Source organism: Melopsittacus undulatus, chromosome 2 (genome assembly GCF_012275295.1).
Source record: "Melopsittacus undulatus isolate bMelUnd1 chromosome 2, bMelUnd1.mat.Z, whole genome shotgun sequence".
Lineage (NCBI taxonomy): Eukaryota > Metazoa > Chordata > Aves > Psittaciformes > Psittaculidae > Melopsittacus > Melopsittacus undulatus.
In genome coordinates, this window is record NC_047528.1 from 93,439,477 (window position 1) to 93,464,653 (window position 25,177).

The 25,177-nt window shown below is 38.9% G+C and overlaps 2 protein-coding genes across 8 annotated transcripts in view; one reads left to right on the forward strand and one right to left on the reverse strand.

Moving 5' to 3' along the window:
* ITSN1 (intersectin 1) overlaps positions 1-1,130 on the reverse strand; it is a 142,637-nt gene extending 141,507 nt beyond the window's left edge. For both annotated transcript variants that reach the window (XM_031051209.2, XM_031051210.2), the window contains exon 1: positions 993-1,130. The gene's annotated coding sequence lies outside the window, so the exon portion shown is untranslated. The remainder of the gene's footprint in view (positions 1-992) is intronic.
* Positions 1,131-1,249: 119 nt separating this feature from the next.
* CRYZL1 (crystallin zeta like 1) lies at positions 1,250-23,409 on the forward strand. 6 transcript variants are annotated; one of them, XM_031051478.1, is made up of 13 exons: positions 1,250-1,352; positions 2,929-3,000; positions 5,758-5,835; positions 6,383-6,455; positions 7,093-7,137; positions 11,088-11,156; positions 13,180-13,313; positions 14,119-14,230; positions 19,130-19,228; positions 19,967-20,088; positions 20,557-20,662; positions 22,398-22,443; positions 23,136-23,409. In XM_031051478.1, exons 2-13 carry the CDS (start codon positions 2,935-2,937, stop codon positions 23,233-23,235), a joined length of 1,050 nt encoding a protein of 349 aa, XP_030907338.1. In that variant the 5' UTR covers positions 1,250-1,352; positions 2,929-2,934; the 3' UTR covers positions 23,236-23,409. The 6 variants fall into 6 exon arrangements, with proteins under 6 accessions (XP_030907338.1, XP_030907341.1, XP_030907342.1 ...); XM_031051481.1 differs by lacking the exon at positions 1,250-1,352 and adding an exon at positions 1,747-1,797; XM_031051482.1 differs by lacking the exon at positions 1,250-1,352 and adding an exon at positions 1,748-1,820 and having other exon boundaries at positions 22,394-22,443.
* Positions 23,410-25,177: the final 1,768 nt, after the last annotated feature.

Genomic DNA, 25,177 nt, shown 5'->3' on the forward strand with positions numbered 1-25,177 from the left:
GCTCAAAGAAAATACTGTTTTCTAAAACCAAACACCACGTTTCTTTCAAATTAAAGATGCAACTGAACCAGAACAAAAGATGTCCACAGGAAATATTTTCCACAAAGTTGTCTACTAATATGAGGCAAACAGAAATGAAGGGCAAAAAACCGGCCATGTACCGGTTTTCTTTTCCTGATGCCCTGACAACACTCCCCCGTTCAACTGGTCGTGTGCCCTTTGCAAGCTGTAAGGGATAGCATTCCTCCTTCCCTTCGCACCAGGGCGGACCGTATGCGTAGAAGGGGCATAGAGCACAGAGGACAGAGGCGGAAGGAATAATTGTTATTTAACGTGATAAATGGAAACGCTCTACTCGCAGCCGCACAACCCACCCCCTGCACTCCACGTCCGAGATCCCCCGGAGGACACGGGTGGCCGGGACACAGTTGCCTCCGGGCAGCGATGGCTGTCTTGTGACGGCGAGGGCTGTGCTACCACCGAGTCAGCGCACATGAGCCGGGGCGCTCCCCCCGCTGCATCGCCCCGCTTTACCCACAAAACTGTCGCTGCGAAACAGCACCCGCGAAACCCACCCCGGGGAGGTACCAGCAAGAATAATAGTGTAAAAAAGGGCAGCCCGAGGAAGGCAAGCAGCGGCGCCCGCCCCAGCGCGCAGCAGCCGGCGCGCACACACAGCCCGCAGGGGCCAGACCGGCACGGGGGGCGCATCCCGCCTCAAGGCTCTGGGCCCACCCCCGGGCCGCCCACGACCGCGGCAACGACGGGAGACGAGGAAAAGCGGGACGCCTCGCTCTGCTCTGGGCACGCGGCTCCTGTCAGGGAGCCCAGGCACCGGGGACACGCCTGCCCGCCGGTACCGTGCGAGGGCCATAGGGGGGCCACTGCCGTCCCCCCCCCTCGGGTGCCTGCCGGGCGCCACTGGCCTGAGGTGAACCGTCGTGCCCTTCCCTCCTCTCCCCCCATCCCCTCCCGCCGCTATTGGGCAGTACCTCATATCTGCGCAGGCCGGGAGACTCTACTCATACCCATGGCGACCGCGGGGGGATGGAGGAGCCAGAGTGGCGTCCGCCACCGCCTCCACCAGACGCACCATCCCCTCCCGCTGCCTCCTCAGCCACCGTCTGGCGGGCGGCAGGGCGGGGAGGAGGAGCTCTGGCTTGCGCTCACTCTTACAGCCGCCGTACTGACGCGCGGCCGCAGCCTCCTTCCCGCCCCCACCGCCAGACGGGCAAGAGGATATCGCCAATCAGAGGCCTGGAGCACCGCGGGGACGCGGCCTTCTCCAGCCAATCCGGGCTCGTTGCCCAGAGAGGGGTCAGCGCGCAGGGAAAGGAGCCGGAGCGTGGGGGGTAATGAAGGAGAAGGGGCTTCCTCCTCGCCTCTGGCGAGACGCGCCTGCAGGGGCGGGTGCCTCCTTTATTTACCATAGCGGTAACGCAAGACGATATTTCTAACACTCTTCAGCCCTTCCCAGGGGCTGTGTCCCGGCTTTCTGCCCTGCTCCCAGGAGCTCACACAGGGCAGCCGCTGGACGTTCTACTCCACCGCGGGGAGGGAGGGAGGGAAGGAGGGAAGCGCCGCGCAGCCTGCTGGGCCTCGTAGTCTCATGCACAGCCGGGGCGGGAAAGAGGGTGTTTGATGCCGCCTCTTGTAACGAGTGACAGCCGCTGTATCCAATCCTATTCCCAGTTTTCTGTTGATTGGCGGCAGCAGCTTCCAGTCATGAGCTCACGTAGGAGCTCTGTGGATGGCGGGGTGTGGGGGCCGTGCTTGTGTTCGCTGGAGGGCGCCGAGGTGGGAGCGCGGCGGAAGTAACGGTTTGTCATGGCAACCGCGGGCCGCGGAGTGGCGGCGTTGCTGCGGGGCTGTTGGTGTGTTGTCGCGGCCCCGGGGGCTGTTTCCGCTGTAGAACCCGAGGCGAGGGAGGCTGGGTATCCCACCTGGGGTTAGTGTCGTCTCGATGGGCGCTGCGGAGACAGAGGCGGGCGCTGCTGGGGCGTTGGCTCTCCCCCTGTCGCCGAGCTGTTCTGCGGTGTGGTAAAGCACCGGGAAAACGGTGGCTGCGTGGCCGGTAGCACTAAGGGAAGCGGGTGCAGTTCGGCGGTTGCCCTCAGGGAATCTGGAGGTGCTGGGCCCGCAGCGCTCCGGGAACCAGGCGAAATGGTCCAGCACTGCAGAGCCCAGGGCTCCTTGAGGGGCAGGAGGGGGCTGTGCCGAGTCCCGGCTGCGGCGCTGCTCTCCTTAAAGGCGAGGTGCTTGGGGCAGTCTCCTCAACATTGGTCATCCCCCGAAGTGCTAGTGCTGCCAGAAGGAATGTAATGGCTGTGTGGTTTTCTGCTTCTCTGGTCTCTGCTTTTATGTTTCCTTTAACTTGGAGACCTCTTCTTCTTACTTTGTTTTTTTGTTTTGTTTTGTTTTGCTTTCCTCTCCAGAAGGTTCTTGTTTGTTGAGGACAACACATGCCAACTTGGGAGAGGAGACCTAAACCCCAAGTTGTGATTTTTAGTGAAGTTATACATAAAGGTCCCCATATTCCTGCTGGTTATATTATTCTTTGCATTGCCTTTGTCTGAGCTAGTCAAATTGTATGCCTTCTAACCTCCGTGGCAACCAACTGATCTACTGCGTTGGACCACTAGTTCTTAAATCCTGTGTATCATTCATTGCCTTTTGCTGTAGATCCTCAGACCCTAAGATTTGCTGTATTATGGTCAACAATACGGATGTAACCTGTTGCATGTAACAGCATATATTTTGCTTTGTCTGTTGATCTGGTTTAGATCTTACCTATTCGAAGGAATACAGCGCCCTGTGTTGCTTACAAACAATCACTATTCTGCTTATATAGTAATATAAAGCTTTAGTAACCTGTTTGCCTTATAGATACCAAATGTGTTACAGTTTGGTTGCTGTATCTTTTTTTAGATCACTATGAAGGCCTTGTATGGTCAGCAGAATTCACCTGGAGAAGAAATTACATTTGTCTTCCAGGAAAGAGTGAGTTTTGATCATAATAGTGCTATTAATCATTCAGTGGAAGAAGTGAGTGTGGCTGAATACCACAAGGGAATTGTAACAGCTAATTCTTCCGTAGACTTAAAAAAGAACTGGTGTAATCTTTGCACCTACAGGCAAAATTTACCTTACAGGTAAATGAAAGTAGGGGAGGTGTATTTTGCCATCATCATGTAGCACTTGGCAAGACCAGTGCTAGATTTCTTGCAGTATTGGTGTCCATATTTTAAGAACAAGTTTTGCAGGTGTAGCAAATGTACCCTGGCTTCATATGGTTTCCGATCTCCTGGTTGGATTTTCTGATCACTGAAAAAATAGAATTATAACTTGAGAAAACTATTGTGTTTGGAGTGTTCCTACTGTTACTTTCTTCTTGCAAGTGCTTTGCCTTTAGTGAGGATTGAGATCACGGTGCCTCCTTATTCTCAGAGGCATCAATAAGTCTCTTTTGTCTAACCTACCTATTTCCCACAACTGAAAGAAAGAACAAGAAGGTAATTATTTTTCTGTCAAATTTAGCTGAAACTGTTGTGCTAAGGGTCTTTGTCAGTTTGTTGTAGCCATTAACTGGGGACGTGGGTATACATGAGCTGTGGCATAAGCCTAAAATAGGATGTCAGTGAGTATATATTGATGCAGTGTGGGTGTCTGAACAGTAGAAAAAACTCTTACATGGTTTTAAGGATGTGAACCTGTATTCTTTAATATAGGTACAAAATAAATTACTATAGATACCTATGTATACCTGTTTAATATCGATACCTAAATATACCTATGAGCCATAAATGAAAATGAAACAATACAGCACTGGTGAGAATCTTGCTCAAGCAGTCTGTAAAGTCCCAGTAGTGAAGCTCATCTAATAAACTGCCTGAAGAGAAGGATGCAATTAGATGGGTAATTTTGATATAAGCAAGATTTGATGGAGCAGTTTTAGATCTACTTAAACTGATTATAGAATTGTCCTTTTGCTGAAAAAAATGTTCATCTTTTAGCAGCATATTTTCATTCTCTTCCTTGTAATGGTTTTATGAGTCATGGAGCTGTAAGGTAAGATGGATCAGGTACCTCTTACAAGTTCATATCATTATGGCTCCATGATTGCTAGGTCCAACACAAAGGAGGGGATAGGAATATGTAGATGTTGGCAACAAGTGAGCCAGACAGCTCTGGTACAGTCTTTGGTAAGCTAAAACAGATCCTGAAACTGCATTCATGTGCATAGACTTTGGCTGCCTACTTGCCTATCTAAATCTCTTCAGAGAGGAATTGATTCTGCATGTGTCTGTGTAATGACCAGCACTATGGAATCCTCATTGTAGATACAAATAAATACTGACAAAAGCAAGAAATAGGAAAGCTAGTTGACTGAGGAGACTTTAGAAGAACAGACGGTGGATAACAAAAAGTCAGTATCTTGCATAAAGAGCTTCCATAGCAAACCTTCCTTATATGGGGCTTGGTTAATTGCTAAATTAACCAAGCACCATAAATTAAATAATGATATAGTTACGAAGGCAGGAGCCAGTTAACAGCACAGACATTACATTAGCTCCTTTTGTTCTTAAGACTTGTATTCTTTTATAAAGAAAAACAGTTTTATTATGTGCATTCTACCAAAAGCATAGGTCCAAAAGACAATATAACCTTATATTTACATAAATTACACAAGTCCTTTAAATTCTAAGTCCTGTGAGGTTTTGGTCTGGGGCTTGGGGTATGGGATTGTTGGTTTGGTTTTGTTTTTTGACGGTGTTTTTTTTGTTTTTGTTGGGTTGGGTTTTGGATTTTTTTTTATTTGTTTGGTTGGTTTGGTTGTTGTTTTGGTTTTGTTTTGTTTTGTTTTGTTTTTTTTACCAGAGATGTGTATTTGTATAGTTCAACATTTTTTTCTGTTGGCTTTTTTTCTGGCTTTTCTGCTTTGTGGAATGAAGAGTGAGAACCCATTTTGGTTTGTTCCAGAAGCAGGAGGTCAGTCTGGCAAAATGCCTTGCAGTTTTAAAGGAACAGCATGTGTTTAACTCAGCTGGGGTGAGAAAAAGTTCAGCTCAGTATTCCTTGGATAGAAGTTACTGTTCATGTTGCTAAGCCTGGGAGAAAAGCAACAGCTGTTTCTTTGGAAGAGTTAAAAAAAAATCAAAGAAATCTTAAACACTTAATACATCTTAACTTCAGAAGCAGAAACAAAGCACTCTCCTGACTTTCTGGTGGTTTAACTGTTTAGCTTCAACAGATGTCTACACTGAAGACTACAGTGTAACATGGAAATAACATGATTTTGCCTCCAGGACCTGACATGGCTCTTCGACAGCAGTATGCAGTCCGCAGTCCAGAACTCAACTTGGCTAATGAAATACTTTAAATTAGCAGTATTCAGCTACTTCAAATAATTTCATATATTAATCCTCAAACCAAAAGTTGAAATACATAGGGGAGGCTTCACTGGCTGAACACTTTTCTGTGTGTTCCAAACCCATGGCAGGGGGTTGGAATTGGATGACTTTTAAGGTCCCTTCCAGCCCAAACCATTCCATGATTCTGTGTACTCAAAATGGTGTTGTAAATCCGTTGTGGTATAAGTTCTATTTTAATTGAGAAAAAAAAAGATAAATTCTTGTTCTCACTACAAAACAATCTAAAACAAAGACTCTGTGGAAAAGTGCTTTCAAGAGCTTGAGAAAATCCTACGAGCACATTCATGTTGCGTTGTATAATGTAACATCTGTAAATTTGTCCTAGGAAAACCTTCCTCCTACAAGAGACAATGAAGTGAAAATACAAGTTAGAGCCTGTGCACTGAGCTGGATAGATACAAAGGTATTTGCTTATTTATATTTTTTTAAAAAGCTAGAGGTGTTTACAGTTTCCACTGAAGATCTTAGCCAGGGCCCTGGCTGATAATGGGCACAATTCCATTTATGCCATCTGAGGATATGGCTTTACTGCTGAGAAAGAGGGCACAGGATTGATGTGGTATTCTTGCATACATGTCTTTTATATCTCTCTAAATAAAAAGAACCTGTAATTTAGTTCCTAATTTATGGAGAAAGATCAGTTGTCATTTATGAGTTCTCTTACAGTAAATCCCTTTTATCATCCTTTGCATACTGACTTTAAGTCACAGTTTGGCTTGCTTGTTAATAAATCTCTGGGTTGGTTTTTTTTATATGCTTCTAAATTTAAATTCAGAAAATCAGTGCAAAGGTTTTAATATTGAATGAGGAATGTGTATACTTTCTTCCCCCAGACAACATTTTGGTAATGGCCCAACTTCCTTACTGTGAATACCAGACACTGCAAGATGGTAATAAATATGCCAATTTCAAGCCTTACTAAGAATGTTGTAACCATTATTTTCATTTAGCTTTTATCAGAAATTAAGCTGCAGAAGGAGCTTCTACCTGTTGGTCGAGAAATTTCTGGAGTTGTATTGGAAGGTGAGTTTGTATAATTGCCTTGTGGGGATATGGAGCAAGAATTAAGGTCTGATAATCCAGAACAAATAAACATTGTTTGTATGATACTCCTGTAACAGTAGGAACTTCATGCTTTCTTCATGAGGCTTCCCCCAAGTCAGTAATGATCCTTAAATGAAAGTAAGGAAAAAAAACCTGAATTTTAATTCCTGCATACCAATTAAAAAGAAAAAAAGTGCATGTGAGCTTTCTAAATAAAATGTACAGAGATTTTAAGATGTCCCCCACACAAGCTATAGCAATCTTTATTTATAAAAATCATTCCTTGGAATAGTGAAGACAAAGTAACATTCAGGAATTTCGGCAGTGTTTCACTGGCATAGCCACCTTTGATGTGTAGTTTAAAGCCTGGATCTTTCAAAAACGTGTACGTGTGTGTGCTTGCATGTAACTGTTTGTGGATGGGGTGCCAGACTGTAGTGAATTAAACATTTGGGTTTGGTATGTGCACATTTAATAGGAAAAAAAAAGTCACTAGCAGGGTATATTTTTAGGTTTGTGAGCTAGTGATAAACAGTGCTTTCAAATGCATGTTCAGTTTCATCTATAAACATTTCTCTTCATGCCTTCCTCCCTCCTTTCATATATTCTTCGTGAGTTGGAAGAAAGGTGACCTTTTTTCAGCCTGATGATGAAGTTGTGGGTAAGTTAATGCTTTTTTGCCTTATCAGCTAGCACAGTAATCTTGATAATGAATGGCTGAGGTTATAATCATTGCTTAAGCTACAACTACACATATAGTTTCAAAGATTCTACTAGTGTCACATGAATAAACTCTTCTGAATGAGAATTCTATTCTAAAAGCATTCTGTTAAGGAAGCTTTTTAGTTATAAGGCTGGAAGTTCAGGTCCCTGGCTAATGCAGTCAGTCATGGTCCTGCTTCAGTCACCAGTAATATAAACAGTCATGCAAAGTCCAGACTTGTATTACCTGGCTTCTTAGGAATGATGTAAAAATACAATTTTAACTGCTAATGATGAATCTTTTCTTCAAGTGTACTGAAGACTGTTCAGTTTCTTCTAAGTCATGTCAATTTCTGTTTGAATAAAGAAATCAAGAGTGGTCCTAGCTTAAACATGCAAGTAGGTTCACCAGTTCTGCTGGATTTTCTGAGTTGCCAAAAGCAATGCACATACTCAGGACCACATTTAAAAAGAAGCACTGATTCAAGCTGTTCATTTTCCAGACCCTTCATTTTTACTGCTTGGTGGAGTTCTAGAAAGCACTTGTTTCTCCTCTAACTTAACCACAGGGAATCAGTGCTTTTATGATCCTGCTATAACACTATTGTCAGAGAAGCCCATCAGAAAGGCAAGTGGTAGTTGCTGTACTTTTTTTGTTTGTTGTTTAAACAAACTTCCAGGTAAAAAATCAGACTGAAAGTGTTTAGGGCTTTTCCTGGTCAAAATTTGTCAGACCCTTCACATCATTAGCTTAAATTTAATGGAATAAGATGTGTGGTTGTTACTATTTATTCACTACAAAAGGTATAATCCTTACACTTGGGAATTAATATTCCATTTATGATATACAGAAGAGGCTTTGCTTTGTGTAATGAAGTAGAACAGTTATGGTAAGGCATTTTCTGGTCTTGCATATGAATTAACTTTGAACTATGAATAGTATCATTATCGTGAACAGTATTGCTCATTTGGTTAAATATCTCACTGAGATATGCTGCATCTGTTGAATATTTTTAAATAGTATTTGTGTTTCAATCACCTTCTGTTGCAGCTGAAGGACCACAGTTTCAGTAAGTAACGAGGGAAAAAGAGAAAACTTCTGAAAATATGTCTGTGGACCTGAGAGGTCATAAGTGACCTCCAGAGTGGCTGTGGGAGGGTTGGGCTTTTTTGTGATTTAGAACTTTGTTCCATTCTTGTTAGTTCAAATATAGAATAAGTAGCTTGAATCAGCTGAGCTACTTTAGACTGAATCTCACATTAAGAGAACAGCATATCTACTTGGGTCATGAAAGAAGCAGATTCATTTTGTCTGAGACTTCCATTGTCCATTTTTTTTATTCTTAAATACCGAATGCTTGTGAATGCAGGTACAGAAAAGTCAGAATTACACATGGGGAAATAAGAAGATGAAGAAAAGAGCATTATGTATTTTTAGCCCTAAAAAGAAAGAAAACATACTTTTTTAAATACTGAAATCCCATGGCATTTCTTTCAAACAGCGGTTCAACCTTATGAATCCAGTATAGACAAAAAATAAGAGCGAAACATTTCTATTATGGTAAATCTCTCCTAATGAGCACACTTCCCAGGTACTATTGCTCTGAGTTTATATGTAGTTAATGAGTGAGCAGATCTAAAAGAAAGTGAGTTATTGCCAAATGGTCTGCTTAGCTGTGTGTTTAATAATGTGAAACAGTCCCAAAATACCCAACTGTCAGGAAAGTATTTCTACTTGAATTTTACGAAAAAAAAGCTTGTCCTTTTATCAAAGGGTACAGTCCTGGTATATATTCCTTACTGAGTTTAAATAAGAACCATATTACCATATTACTGCTGTTATGAATCTCTTATTTTTTGTTATGAATCTCTTATTTTTTTGTGCAAGAATAGTTCTGTGCTTGCTGGAGTTTCCTGGTGTATTAAATCTATTCCTAAAATCATACTGTGAATTGTTTCTCATTTTTGAGGTTTTCTGATCCTTCTTTAATTTGCCAGGGGAGATTTCTTTGTCTATGTAATGTATTATCTTATACATAATCATTTCTTTGATTAAGAAAAAGTACAGTAGTAAAACCTTGGACCAGCCAAAAATCTTTTGTTTTGAGATACATTCTTGACTTCCTTTCAAAGTTACAGTCAGTTTTCTTTGTTATTCTCAGAATCTTTTAGCAATCAATTATGCCTTTTTCCTCATTAAAATAAGTGTAGGCAAAAATATTCTGAGAGTTAAATTGGCCACAAATACTTGGAGACATGAACCTAAATATAAAAATACCTACTTAGATTTGGTGGTGGCTAGCCGCTTGCTCATCAGTTCTTCCAGATGCCTCATTCTTGAATGCATAAATAATCAATGCATGAAAGCCCTACACTCTGTGGAGTATTTCTGGCAGGTAAGATGAAAAATCTAATTTTTCATTTGTGCAAATGCTTGATGCGTGTAACATATATGTTGGAGCTTCTGTAAGCACTGAGAGGACAGTTCGTAAGATGTCCTGTCTTTCCCTTAGTATAAGGGTCACGTTTTTGTGAATGGTTTTAGAGACCCTAAAATCAGTGTGAATTTACAGCAATGTATAATGACTCCTTGGAGGCTGTCTTGAATGTTAAGAGACAATATGACTTGTTCCTGAACTTTTGTGACTGTCAAGAAAAGGAATCTCTTCATGGATTATTCATTCTGATTTGCTTTTTCTATAGTAAGATGTTAGAAAGCAAACTAGTTCAAGTGCCAAGGCTACTTTCGTTTACTATAAGGAGATTTTTCTTAACATTTGAAATATTGTATTAACCATCAAAAACTGAATGATGCTTTAGGATAGAAGAGATATTTCTTAAGACATTTTTTCACAGGTTTATATTTTGTATGCTAAATTGAAGGATTAGAGAATGACCTAAATTATGAAAGTAAGACAGAATCAATAGTGATGTTGTAAGAAAGTATGTTCTGTTCTGAGATTCTTGCCCTTCTTGCATTATTTCCTAATTGCACAATAGCTGGTATAGATAGCTACTTTAGACTTGATATTATTTTTGTTCTATAGATAAACCCTTGAAAGATCAGCAGACATATACAAGCTGTATACATCTGTTACTGTAGGGTAACCATTTTTAATGGGAATTGTGAAAGCCTGGAAATAGCAGCCAAATTTGCTGAGGATTTTATGCAAAAGCCCTTGCTTTGGTCTAAATGGAGTGTAAGAAGAGGGAATAAAATACTGGTTTTACCAAGGATAGAGGGTATGTATATTTCAGAAGACTGAATGAATGCCAGAACCTACTGTTCATGAATCTCCTCCTTTGGCCAGTGCATTTATGACCAGGATGGATTTCTTTTTTTTTTTTTCTTTCAGTTCCTCTTTTCTATTCCAGCTTTTTAAAACTTACACTCATGCATTCTTGCTTGTTCTTCCTCTGCTTCTTTCTGTCCCTTTTTTGCTGCCTTTGCCAACAACACATGTACAGGCATCAGGATGGAAGTGTAGAGGTATCTGCAATGTGGCTTGGTTGGTGCCTATCTGCAATACAGAGCTTGGTTTTATTCTTTGTCGGCCATGGCCCAGAGTAGAAATAGGAGCGCTCATCAGAGTGAGAGCAGTGTGAAGTGGGCTCAGTCATGACTTGACAAAAATGAAGCATGCCAGTAGCATGCAAATAGAACTTGGTAGTGTCCCCATTCTGTCTCTTCCCAACCCCAAAATGCTGCTTGGAGCACATCTGGAACCATCTTGTGCACTGCACCCATAGAGATGATAGGCTATTACCTTGCAAGTTTTCTTAACCTGTTATAAAACCTGACAGGAGGGCAACAGAACCACAGCCCAAGCAGGACTGGCAGTTTCAGTCAAAGCTTGTTTTAGTTACAATGTATGCTTAGTTTAAGGTCTATGTTCATTTTTTTTTCAGGAATTTTGCCCCTGGATTCTGAAGAGTCTGGTCTTTGTGAAGTTATTCTAGTTCATGAGCATTATTTGGGTAAGTTGTTCATGTATCTTGCTAATATTTATATTTACTGTATCTTTAGACTTCAGTTTAGCTTTTCTAATAGAAGCTAATTAACTTGGAGCTATGGGCAAAGTAGTTCTGTATAGCAACATTCAGACATTGTGTCTACTCCACCTGTTCATAGAAACTTTGTATAGGATGTACTCTCAAGAGATTTTTCTTTGCTGTTGAGATTGAATGGGTTAATGTTTTGCCTTAAATCAAACCACAAAAGCTGCCTTTTTTTTTTGTTACCCCTCTTGTAATTTCCCTTTTTGTTGCTCCATTGTCTTTCTACTTTTTCTTCACCTCATCTGTCACAAAATTAAGTAAGGAGACATTTGCTTTTTTCCTCACTTTGACCCAGTCCAAGAATATCAGCTGTGACTGGACTAACAAATGGGATAAAATTAGCAGACTAGAAGGTGGAGAAAGGAATTTTCAGGTAATGAGGATCAGGGAAATCCTAGCATTGAAACACTTTTTACAGTTATTGTGAGTTTCCAGTTTCCCCTTTCTGGGCATAAAGTGCTAGATCTAACGTGTAGAATACTAAATTTGGGAATCTCTGTGCTTTTCCCAACAGTTTGTTGTGTTGCTTTGAACAAGCTAGTCTTTACTCAGATTAGTTTGTGTTTTTGTGCTTGTCCATGAATTCAACCTGTGTAATTAAAGGTGATTCCTCTAAATTTGTTTATACCAAATCAGAATCCCTACATTTAGTGCATAAAATATGGTAAAATATGCTGTCCATGGTTTTTTAACCTATATGTGAGAGGCAAAGAAGTATTATTTATGTTGTCTTGTTTGAAGATGAAATCCTCCTAACTGGCTATTGACAGCTTCTGCAAAATAATCATGAACTTACAGAGACAGAAATAAACAAGGTTTACTCTTGCTAACACTTAAAAGTACAAATCAAGCAAAATGAAATCTAGAGGTCTCTGCTGCCATATCTATAGGCACAGTTACTATAGGCAGAAAATATTTCTGATTTTATATTATCTCCAGTAGTTTACTTCATGCTAAATAGAATGCACTGGCACAAAAAGTGATGATGCTGGTGATGATCTGTAGAACTCTTTTCCAACACACTGATAAATGATCCCAGGTGATCACATTGCTCATGTTGTTTTATAGCTTCCCTGATTCATGCTAGTCCAGTCAATTGTTATGTTTAAAGTGACAGACCAAACCTTTCCACTATTTTCTTTGTAGTGTCCCTCAAGAGGACTGACATTACTTAGTTCAGTTCTGTGCCAGACTCTCAGCTGGGCTATGATGATTTGTAGCTTAGCATTAAAGTCTTTGCTAAATCATGTAAATTGCTTACATGGAAAATAGTGTTTGAACTTGTGATTTCTATTTAATAGAGTACTTCATTAACATTACCTTCCTTGTAAGCATGTCGATAGAATAGGAAAATTTTGAAGCATCTTGTAGGTAGAGACAACAGAAAGCAGAAATGAAAAAGAATGTTATCTTGACCTTTATCTCTCTTAAAATATGTTATAACCTGCATAAGCTCTTTGTACCAATGGATTATGAAGTAGATCGTAACCTACAGAGAACAAGAATTAGGAACTCATTGATTGGAAATTGCATTTTATGTTTTCACAAAAATAACTCTGACAGAAAAAAGAGCTCCTCAGATCACTACTATCGGGAGGTTATAGTAGGAAGTACACATCTCTCTTTTTTTCTGTTTAAGTACTGTGCTTGTATCTGAACTTCCTCACACAAGTGCTGCAAAAGCAAACTGGTTATTCATGGAATAATAATTGCCTTTTTCCACTTCGACTCCATGTAGCTGACCTAAGACTGCGATGAGTCACAATATTGGAATATTGCCTTTGTGAAATAATCGTAATTACATCTGTAGATGATTTGACTTGTGTAATTTTCTTTCATGTTTTAGAAATTGATGAAGTCTGAAAAATAACTGAGTGAAATATCAGAGACTTGCTCCTTTTTTTTTCCCATCTGTTTTTTGTTTGTTTTTTCCCAAACTTAGTTCATAAACCAGAAAAAGTCTGTTGGGTTGAAGCAGCTGGGACTGTCCGTGATGGTGTCCGAGCATACACAGCTTTACACTACCTTTCCCAAGTCTCTCCTGGAAAAACTGTACTTGTAATGGATGGAGCAAGTGTAGGTAACGACTGTGCAATAATAACAATTTCAGAACAGAAAGATTACCTCTGCTGTAAATAACTGCCTTATCACCAGAACAATTGGATTTCTTACAACGTGCTAAACTTATCAAGCCTTATATGTTACTCTTGGCAGCACCCTTAATGTAATGGATTAATAGGAAGGGCCCTCCCCCATAAGGTAATGAGCCAAGAATATAGGCCTTTACATTTTGTGTGGGTAGTGAAGAGAGGTAGTTCTTTTCTGGTGTTTTATATTGACATAGTTTTACCTTAGGCCCTTAAGTATAACTGGAGGGAAGTGCCTAAATTTTTTAGTCCTTTCCCACTGCTTTTTAACTCCTCTTAGATATAAATAATTTCCTTTGCATTACTGCAATCTTTATTGCTAATGAAGATGTGGAGCTTGCCTCAGCCAAGATGCAATAATGTAAATGTGTCTGGGGCTTTTTCCTTAGTAGCACTTCCTCCTTCAACAAGCAAGCAAGCCCAAAGCTACAAGTTACAATTGCAGCTATGATACCTGTGTTAAAGTGGAACCTGAGATACTCTGTTGAAGAAGAGAAGTAGTTACTAAAAGTTTGTTCAGAGCTTTCTAGTCAATGAAAAGACTTTTTTTTTTTTTAGCTTTATTTAGCACAGAAGCAGATCTATGAATATTCAAAATCTTGGCTTAGATTTGTTTTATTAAAAGAGTAAGTTAATTTTGGGATCCTCTCCTGAATGTTCTTTGCAGTATAATCTTCCTTAAATGGCATCAAATTGTTGCTGTAAACAAATTCATCTACTTTTTTGTTCTGCAGCCATTCGGTACTATAGCTATTCAGTTAGCACAACACAGAGGAGCTAAAGTAATCTCTACTGCATACAGTCTTGAGGATAAGCAGCACCTGGAGAGGCTCAGACCTCCTGTGGGTAAGTTATATTCTTCAGTGCTAAAATTCATGCTGAAGAATGTCTCAAAATACTTTTCGTTTAGTCTAGAGACTTATTTCAAGTAGCTGCAAACTGAAACACAAAATTATAAATAATCTAATGAAATAATTTTAAAATGTATTCTGTACTCCATAGGTATTTAATTTCTTGTTTAGGTGAATTTAATGGCATTTTTATTCTTCGCTTAAATTGTAATGACAGTCTTTTCTAATTTTCTATAGTGCTTGAGTGCTGGCTTTTGGCCTAACTACTCCAGAAGTCTTTATAAACTGGTTGCTTGTGAGCAAGAAGAAAGCATTACTAAAGCACCAGTATTGCACTATGTAATCTACGTATCTGAGCCAGAGTTCAGATGCGATCCCGTACCTGAGATACAGTATTCATCAGACTCAGATTACTTCTAATAGTATTTTATCAAGCTGTGTGGCAGCTTTGTTTCAAGTACTGTCATAACAGTAGCTGTTATGACAGGGTAGTCAAAGTCTCTGCATTTTCCTGTGTCCTAAATGAGCTTCATATTAGACATTAATACTTGTATTCATCTATGACTTTTTCCATTTCTTCTATTTGATACTTAATTTTGAAGGGGAAGGGTGGTGTCCCTGAAAATAACAGTGCTATTTTGACTATACGAAGCTACTGGCATCCTTCCTGAACAGACTTTTTCTTATTTCGATGCTGCAGAGTGGAGGAAAGTAGAGTATTTCTTTATTCAGACACTTTAAAGGATGGCATTGCAAAGTCCAGTTTGATTGCAGTCCATGAACTTTTCTGTAGAAGGTTAAAACCAGTGTCTATTATTGCCTCCTCAAAATGCAAAGGCTGTCACAGTATAATCACCAAGTTTATTTTTCAGCGTATGACTTTTGTTACCAGTCAAAGAAGCATATGTAAAGAGTAGCTGTGTCTCTTGTAAGGTATTTTCTGGGGGAAAACATTCTGTAGTCAGTTATCGCATCAACGTACATTACAGTTGCAGCAATAAAAATATATATGGGTTAAGAAGAGATCTGATTAAAAAGTTAGTATCAAGGTTAGCTGTCCCTCTTTCTGACTCCTTTCTCCTTTGTGGGAATTTTTTTTTCACTTAATAATGTGAGCATCTTTGCTTTCCAAATGGAAAATTAGAGCTGTTTTCAAATCTCCTCTCTTCTTAGTGACTCACTAAAATGAGGCATTGCTGATATGCAGGTGCACATAGTATTGTCCTTGTGTTCTGCCTTGCTGGCTCAAGAATAGTAAGCTAACAGAGGGATGAAATAAACCAGAGAGCTGCTCTTTAGACACAGAGAGAACAGAGTTCTTGTCAATTTTAATTCCTTTCTGGCTCCCAAGAACAGAACTGGCAGTGGAAGCACAGAGACAACACAGTGTGCAAATGCATTCTGGGGCTGCACGTTCACACACATCTGCAGTGTTGGGGAGTGATTCACTTCCAGCCTACCAAGTGTGTATTTAGCTCTTCCAGTAGTGGCTTTGGAGTGCTGATAATGCAGCAGGAAATGGAGTGCTGTGCAGAGGTTATTACACAAGAGCAGGGAGAAAGACATTTTTGCTGTCTGACCTTAACAGTTTTCAACAGGGAACTGCAAAGTTTTGTGTTGGGGATGTCATAATTTCCTCTAAGAACCGGAAGACTTATTTCTCTACATTTTTCTATAGCCTCTGAAAAGCTAGTTTTTCCTTTTCTTATCTCAGAATTCTTTTTTACTGTAATAGTAGACATTACAGGCATCAGAACATAATGCATTTTTGTGAATGCTGCTATTATGTAGAGGTTTGTTATGCCAGCTGTTGCAGGGTGAAAGGGTAAATACAAAAGACCTGAAACTTTGTTTTTTAGTAATTTAGGGTTGTATCTTGCTAATGATATGGAAACTTTATTAGTTAAGAAAGGACTTTGCAATTTTATTGTTATAATCCTGTCAGCACATATGAATATGACTTTGAGTTGCTTGGCTTACTTACTTTTTGCTGGCGTTTTTAAGTTCTATGGATGTTAATACAAAATAAATGCTCAAAGTAACCCAAGCATAGCTAGCTGTATCTAAGCTGGCTTCTAATGCCTGTGTGTGGAGGCTTTTTCAGTTTTGTGCTTCTTTAGTGTTGGGTTCTTTGTTTAGCTTTTAGAAAGTGTATGTCAGTTGTCAATGAGCAGCAGTTTGAGTTACCAGTGTATAGAATAACCAGCTGCTTCATAAAATGGCTGAAATAATCATCTCTTGCAGTGAAGAGGCCATGGCTTACATTGCTTATGTACATGCTTGCACTATAACAGTAGAAGTTTCATTTAGCAGTTTTCCAAATGTTTGTGGAACATAAATATTAGGGGAAAAAAGTTAATTGTATCTTTACTCCAAATAAAGAGATATAACCTGAGTACAGCATTAAAAGGAGAAACAGTTTGAGTGTGCAAGCAAAAAGCCACTCACTGTTCTTGCATTTCAGGGTTTTTTGTTTTGGGTTTTAATAAATATGATTCCAGTGCCTGAAGTAGAAGTTCCTGTTAGTGTTTAAGGATTTTATATTTAGGCCAACAGGGTGGGGTCCTTACATCTCTCCAGTAATCTCTGGGGTAAATATAATAATATTATGAAGGAGGGGATCACAAGCAGTTTTGAACTTTTAATGCCCATATTTCAGACTAGAGAGAGAATGTTATGTAAATAATATGACGAGTTTCAGTTAGAAAACAGAAGAAAAATATGTATATATATGTATATACACACACACCTATTTCTTCTGTTCCCTAGGTCACCTTTTTTTTTTTCATTTGGTTGGGTTTTTGGTTTGGTTCTTTTTTTTTTCTTTTTTCTTTGAAACCACTGTTGAGCTTTCAGTGGATACATTTCTGGTAAGAACTCCTTAGTGATTCCATGGCTTGAGCTTGTTCAGCAAACAAAATAGCAAATCTTAAATCTTTTGTGTGACAGTTTTTAAACTCTGTAGCTGAAATCTCACTGTGTGAGAGTGCGCACTGGTAGCACATTGGGGAAATACTGCTATTGCTACTTGTCACCAACAGTGAAAGAGGAGAGAAATTAAAGCCTTTCTGCTGGTCAGAATAATGTTACTTTAAAAGCTATTCAAGAAGAAACGGAAGTAATTTAAAAATTCCTTGCAAGAAATTTTGCATAAATGACAAAGGATTATAGAAAATTAGATTATAATTTATTGCTCAGCCTTTTCCGTAGTGGAGAGAGATTATTACAGCCTTTTGCTAGGAAGGAAATTGAACAGGATTTTGATGAGTACAGTTTAAACTACTGTATTGACTCAAGTAATAAAACTGAAAATATTTGCTAAATGGAAATCAGGAAATAGTCAAACTGATTAAACTAGTGCCTTTTGGTTTGATAGTCAGGTTTTGAGTCTGTAAATCAGAATTATTCTTAGAAAGTAAAATTAGTTGCAGAAACCTTTTACCATGTCAAATTGCCATTTTAAGAAAAGCTTTTTAACTTCTTGACCGGGAAACTAATAAGAAAATGATATTGTGGGGTTTTATTTGCATATGGGAAATGTGACTACCATTACTAAATTAATGTGACATCTGTATTAAATTATGGCCATGTCTGTTCTCTTTAGCCAGATAGTTTGACTTCAGTGAAAAAACTGAATGATTGACCTAAAAATCTGAAAGTGTCTTATAATTTATTTGGAAGGGTGATTAAAAACAAGCCCCAAAGCATTAACTGAGTATTTGTAATATTCTTCTCAATTACTGGTTTCTCGCCGTTTTTCTTCTCTTCTTCCTTCTCACCCTTTTGACTAAGTTCAAGAAGGTATACGGCAGCCTTTAGTGGGTAAGTAAAGATTGCAAATTTGAGTTTAACTCATTGTGCCTTGGAAATGAGCTTCCAAATTTGATATTGTTTCAGTTATCATTTTGCTAAGATGTGTTTGCCCTGTTTAGTTTCTAAATGTTTGGTTTACCTTATAATTATAAACCAAAACTAAAGACCTAAAAACCTTAGCTGCTACTTCTCTGCCTTAGTTATCCCTGATTCCATGGTTTATCTGTATAACCATCTATAAATATGGTATCACAGATATATGAGAAGAAAATGTATTAGTGACTTTCAGTTCAGAAATATTTCATGAAGAGATGTAAATACTTTTATCTAAATATTTATGACCCAGAGGGCTATTTAGAGGTTAAAACCATCATGCACAAAGTAATACATTAATGAGCTTATCCATGCTGTGAGATAAATAACGAGGTTACTAAGCGTTCTTTTAAAGAAAAGATGGATATAATAAGAATAAAAGACTAGCTGGAATCTTAAGAAAGGTCAAGTCATTGCCTCACAAGTGACTGAATTTCTTTTGCTTTGACTTGCACTGTGAGACAGGGTTCCATACCAGAGAGAATAGGTTTTTGTTTCCCTCTGTGATGTGGAAGCAAGAGAAGAGCTCTGCGAGGGATGAGCAGGAAGTGGTGGGGTTTATGGAGAGTAAGGGAAGAAAGCAATGATCGGAAAACTCTTCCAAAGCATTACTGCTATGGTTATTTGACAGAAAATTTGAAAGTTGGGAAATGTGAAATAAGTCCCTACTTAGCTTTTGGCCACTCTTTTGCTTCAATAACATGGCTAGTCACTCCAGAACTTGCTATTTTTGAAGGTGCTTTTGGAAAAACATACCAAATAATGAATTTACAGAAGGATTTCTAATTCTTGTCATGGCATACTTTATTCTTTTTGGCCTAAACAGATTTGTGAGTTTGATTTCTGCATTAAGCTAATAGCTATTTAAGGTTTTTTGACTTGGCTGCAAACTTATTTATAATACTTTCAGTAGCTAGAAACTTTGTTCTTCTCTGAATCTAAACTCTGCATTTTTATTGTTGTTAACCAAATGTGCTGCTCTTTCTAGCTCGTGTGATAGATGTGTCAAATGGCAAGATTGATGTGGCAGAGAGCTGCTTGGAAGAGACAGGTGGCCTGGGAGTGGATATTGTTCTGGATGCTGGAGGTATGCAACGGATGAAAAACTGGTCTTCAGAGCACTATTAGGTGGTGGTGGTGGTGGTAGCAGTAGTAGAATTTCCAGGTAATCTAGGTGGAGGCTGCATCACCTCAAACAATTACATTTACTTGCTTGTTCCCATGCAATTTCATGTACATATCTTTATTCAATAGGTTTGCTTAAGCAAGATCTCCTCATCACCCTCTAGAGGAAGTATCTAATACTGTCAGTCATCTGCTAAATTTGTCTGAATTTTTCCTGTATTTAAAACTGAAAAGGAAAAAAATGTGTTTAAAGAGTAGAGCTGTGACATCACTGTGTATGCTACCTTATTTTAATACAAGTATTATGCCATAGTCACCAGTACTGTCAACCTGTATTCTGAAGCAGCCATAATAGTTTAAATCTCTGGTTACTATTTTTAGCTGAAATAATTGAAGAACTTCTTAAGAGTTCCACTGAAATGTGTTAAAAGAAATATATATTGAATTTCCTAAATCAACTACTTTCTCAGGTATTCTCATGTGACTAACAGCATAATCTATTTGTAGTGGTGCTCCAGACAAGTGTCTTTCACTGGATGTGTTCGTGTGCATCTATTCCATCTCTTTTGTATCTGAGGACATAGGATTGTAAAGAATCCCAAGATAATGTGTTTTTAAGTATAGGAAGAGATGGCTGTTTCATTCTGAACCTAATTTTCTTCTGAGCTGAAATGAACTTTGTTCTTTCCCTCCTCCCCAGTAAAATTATATAGTGCTGAAGATGAATCAACTTCAAAATCACAGTTGCTGCCTCATAAGCATGATATCATAACTCTTCTTGGTGTCGGGGGACACTGGATTACAACAGAAAAAAATCTTCAGGTAAGATACTGCATCAGAAAGTTAGTTTGTACCACAGTACATGTATGGAAGTGTCTGTGAGCTTCGGTCATGGCCAAGTGGTTCTCCAGTGGTAACACCATCACTTTTCACTGAAGAAAATTTTCACATCCAGAAAATGGGAAGTAGACAGCACTAGTAACATTTTTTATTTTCTTTTGGGATAGTTTTGGGGTTGTCTTCTCTGAGATAATAGTAAGCTATGTTAATGGCTTAGCTGTACTGACAGATTTTAAGTGACCTGTTTTGTTTGGCTGAGTGTATTAAACTGCTTGACAAACAGAAAAGTATTATTTAAAGCTGTTAATATCACAAGTTTGCTATGTTTTAAGCATGGGCAAAGCGTGGTTTGTGGTCTTTTTTTTAACCATCTGTATAAAATAACGATTTATCCTCTATTTTTGTATAGGAAAACATAACTAAATAACATTGTTCTTTAATTTGTTATAGCTGGATCCTCCAGACAGCCATTCCTTGTTTCTTAAAGGAGCCACTGTCTCCTTTCTGAATGATGAGATATGGAACTTGTCCAATGTACAGCAAGGGAAGTATCTCTATATCCTTTCGATGGTCCGTTTGAATACTGACTGCTGATACAAGTGGATGTAAATACAACCGAGAAACCAACTAACAGATTTTCTTCTACTAAGTCACATAAGGACAGGCATAAAGGTCAGCACAGTTAAGCTTACAGTGTAACTGAAACGTAACATTCTGTCATGTTTTAAGCTAGCCTCTGCGTTCCTTCTAAGTGTGTGTCTCCACACGCTCCATTAAAAGCAGTGCTGAAATAGAAAACATGTATTCTGGAGAAAATGCAGTATTTTGGTTTAAGATTGACCCCATTAGTTTAAGATTTGATTCTGTAAGTTTTTATATTATGCATATGACATTTTTTATTTTAATTTTTTTGTGTTCTTTTGGGCGGTAAATGCATCATCCATAAATCTGAATGCAGTTTAACTGGAAAAGTTAAAATATTTTGTCTTCATAAGCTTTTCCGTATTTGCAATGTTATGTACATAAAATCTGTTGAGCAAAGATGTGGATGTGGGCATATGCCTCCTTGACGGAAATGAAGGAATGCCTCCTTCATTTGCAGTATGCATTACCTACATTTGGTCTTAGCAGCTGGACTCTGAGCTTTCTACTGGGCATGACAGTTTTGAGTGGATCCCTTCAAGTACTGGGAGGTTTTTCTGTTTATGGCTTTAAGGACCCTCCCTGTTCTTTACTGCACTGCAGACTGAGATCTGCTGAATCACTTTTGCAGTTTAGCAGAACGGCAGAGGAAGGTGAGGATTAAGTCATTATATTTGTGAAACAGCTAACTGTACTGTGAGGAGATCCTCCCCTCCTCCACTAAACTGCAAAGTTGCTTAGGCAAGGTCAGGCACACTAAGCAAATATTTATAGGATGCAGGTTATCAAGAATGGATTTATTGTTTGGTATTTTTGTTGAACACTTACTGAGTAGTTATCCACATAAAAAGTAAGCTGACTAAACAGTAATATTTCTTCTGTTGTCTCCTGGGGTATCTTTAATAACAACAGCACATTTTATCACAACAGGCTTTAAAGTTGAAAGGAAAAATCTGGTTTAGGTTTGGGTTTTTTTTTGGATCTGTGTATCTTGTGAAATTCTTGAGCATATGGCATTAATAACATCTGAAGAAAACACAAGGTGATTGCTTTTTAAAATAACTTGAGCTTCAAATATTAACCAGATTGCTCTAAAAATTAAGGAAGAGACATTAATTTTTGAGTTTCATATAAAGACTAAATACAGCCTCATCTGTTGCTCTGCCATGAATGGTAGTCATTAACTCAGAGATCCCTTACAGATGCACAGTGCTGCTTCATGAATTTACAGACTCACTGTGTTCCAAACTTTCTTTTGATTTTCATCTCAGATGTCTGTATGATGAGTAGGGATAGTTAACTGTACCAAAGTCTGTCCTCTTCATTCTACACAAAACCCACAGCTGCCATTCTGATTGATGAACTTTGAACTAGTGTAGGCTGCATTTGTCAGTCTTAACACTTTTGCCTTATTTTTTGAAATTTTATTTTCCATATTTCATTTCATTTCTGTATACTGTTTCAGGAAAGGAGGCTTCTGATATATAAGCAAGTGCATAAAGGTTGTCTAAAGATTGGCATTAACGTTAACTTTAATTTTTGCCTTGGTCCTGCTGGTTTTGTATCAATACAGGGCTCTTGCCAGCATACACAATTATGGAAAGATTTATCTGTAGATACGTTGTTACCTTGACAGTCCTCTTAGCTACCCATCTTAGAAGATATAATGGAGAAATTATCAAGTAGCATTTTCAGGTGAGATGTGACTTGATTTTTTATTATTTTCTTTCTTCTTTTAATGAAATTCAGTATTAGAGCAGATAACTCTTGCCAGCAGTATACTGCAAATTTATAGGGGGATACTCAGGAAAAGATGCCTCACACAGTTTTTATGGAGCAGTTTATGGTCTATTTCTGTTTGCAATACAGCAAGCTAACGCACAAGGATGTTGGGTAAATCCCATGATTATGCTGTATGTCAGAATTTAACAAAGGCCACATATTCTTTTCTTGGTGGAGGAAGCGCATGTATCTAGCTGCTCAGCAACATCTCTGACTGAGAAATGGTTTTGGCTGTAGAAGATGATAGGTCTAATACTCCTCTGAGAAGAGTAACAGCTTCACTATGTGTGAAGACTCCCATAATAAAGTAGGAATGGAAGATCCTTTACCTCTGTGCACGATGACTGTATTGCTGTTGAGCAAAAGCCTCACCACTGCCACCTATTTTTTTACCCCTTAAGAAGGATCTCTTTTCATTAACTTCTCTTTTCTGTTTGCTTTTGGGCTCTTCCCTTCTTTAGTGAACCCAAGCAAAGCTATAAAACTTTTATTTTGTTTAAGGAGTAAAGTTTACATAGTGAAAGTAAAGTCTATAGCAGTAGTCCTGCAATATTTCTGTTGATCTGAGCATGCTCACCAGACACTTCTGACATGTTCCATTTTAGGCCTCAGCTGGATGAACCGATCCCATTGTATGAAGCCAAAGTTTCTATGGAAATAGTTCAAAAGAATCAAGCAAGAAAAAGGCAAGTCATCCAGTTCTGACACACACAATTTCCTGGATTCTAAGCCTGTGGAAGATAAAGAAACGTAATGTATTTGAGAAGTAAATTTGTGTACGCTTTCAAATAATTCTGTAACTGGAATTCAGATCTTTTGTCCTGTGAGATTCCTGTGACTTTCAAGTTTGGTGTTTTGTTGGTTTTGTTTTTTTTTTTTTTTTCATTAACTTCAGTAGAATGTTCCCAGCAGCAAATTCTAAAGAGGCTGTCTTGACATACAAATCTTATCTGCCCTGCCCCAATTACAAATGTCATTAATATTTACAGGCAAACTCTCTTGCTGTTGTTTTTCAAACATAAGAAATGAAAGGGAAAAAAAATAAATCTGGTGAGATTTATTTGTTCTTCTGTCTCCAGCCTCTACTAAGAGTCACCTTTATATTTACCTTTTTCGTTTGACTGCATTGAGACTGAGCACTCTCTGTGGTACACTTAGTCTTTAATCCACATTTAGAATTGTTATTTAACTGGAAGACAAGCAAAACCATCAGAATTGGCAAAGGATGCTAGAGGGGGAAGGATATGGTACTGACAGTAAGAGTCCCCCCCACAGATGATTTTCTTCATTTTAGCAATCAGGGAGTAAACCCAGTAAATCTATGAAATGATTGTGCCATTCAGATATTTGAGGCACTTTATGTATCCAGTCAGAGTAAGGTTATCTTTGATATCTTTCCGTTAAGACTTTCCTATGCTGTACATTCTTACTTTCTCTCTTTTAACCTCTTTCCTATGCCTACCATTCCAATGCCTCAGATCTGTTTATCCAACATTCTCCATTACCATGAACTATCTGTAAATCAGCAAGGGAAGGAACTGCTGGGTTTTCTTCTTCAAAGCATGTGATTTTTCTACTTGCTCTTCTTTGAGAGCAAAATTATTTTTTTCTGTTCAGCTGTGCTGTGCATCTTTGCTGTGTGCATAGCTCAGTGGACACTAGCACATCTAAAGCATGTGAATCCCAGATGTTAGTTTGACATTCTGAAGCTTTGTACCCAAATATTTGTTTTTTCCTGATGTTGTTCATTTTTGCTTACATAGTAAAACTATAAAATAGCTTGCAAAATAATAATAAATAAAATAAATAATAAAAAATAGTTTGCAAAACAAAGTAGACCAGAGGAAGCAAAAATAAGAGTTAAAATAAGGTTTACTACAACAGGGTAAAACTGCAGAGGAAATATTTTTATAGTACATATTTTATTGGATCTTTTGTCAGTAGATATGTTTCTCCTAACTACATACATAAATGTCTTTTGAACTCCACACATGATGGACAAAGGCTAGCTGTTCCTGAAGTGGTCTTGGTGTTTCAGCTGGATCAGGTTATGAAGCAAATGTCTTGTACTTTGGGTGTTAAACTGCCTGTTGGTCCATTTAGCTTAGCTGGCTGAGGTGTGCCAGCATTTTCTAATGCTCTTTAATAATGCTAGCTCTAGAGTTGTGTGTGCTTGAACAAGAGGGTTCATGAGGCTTCCTAAGAAACTGCTTCCTCTTTCATGCATCCCTTGACAGAAGAAAGCAGAAAGTTGTTGTGGGGGTGAGAACAAGGCTCCCCAACTCGGGGGACAAAGCCTGCCAGGTTCTTTTGTAGCTTTGACAAGAAAATGGCATGTGCTTCATGGCTGAGAGCCCATGAAGCTGCCCATGGTCTCCTATGGTGTTGATAATGGTGAGAGGCATACCAGGAGCTGTGCCAGCTCAGGATTTTTCCCAGGTTATGCCAATGAAGCTTTGGCTCTGGTGAGCCCAGGCCCCCACACAGCCAGATGATGTTCAGTGAGACACAGACTGCCATTAAGGGCAGCCATGTGTCTTCAAAAAGAGATTTGTGTCTGGATTATATCAATAATCCAGCATTATTTTATTTAATGGCCTTCAGAGTTGTATTTTGGAAAGATCATCTGCCTAGCATGGGCTGAAAG

Excerpts from the sequence above, each read along its gene's own strand:
- CRYZL1 (XM_031051478.1), top strand. The coding sequence starts at position 2,935 with ATGAAGGCCTTGTATGGTCAGCAGAATTCACCTGGAGAAGAAATTACA. Across the intron at positions 11,157-13,179 it reads AGTTCATGAGCATTATTTGG|TTCATAAACCAGAAAAAGTC; the intron begins GTAAGTTGTTCA and ends TCCCAAACTTAG. Across the intron at positions 13,314-14,118 it reads TTGTAATGGATGGAGCAAGT|CCATTCGGTACTATAGCTAT; the intron begins GTAGGTAACGAC and ends TTTGTTCTGCAG.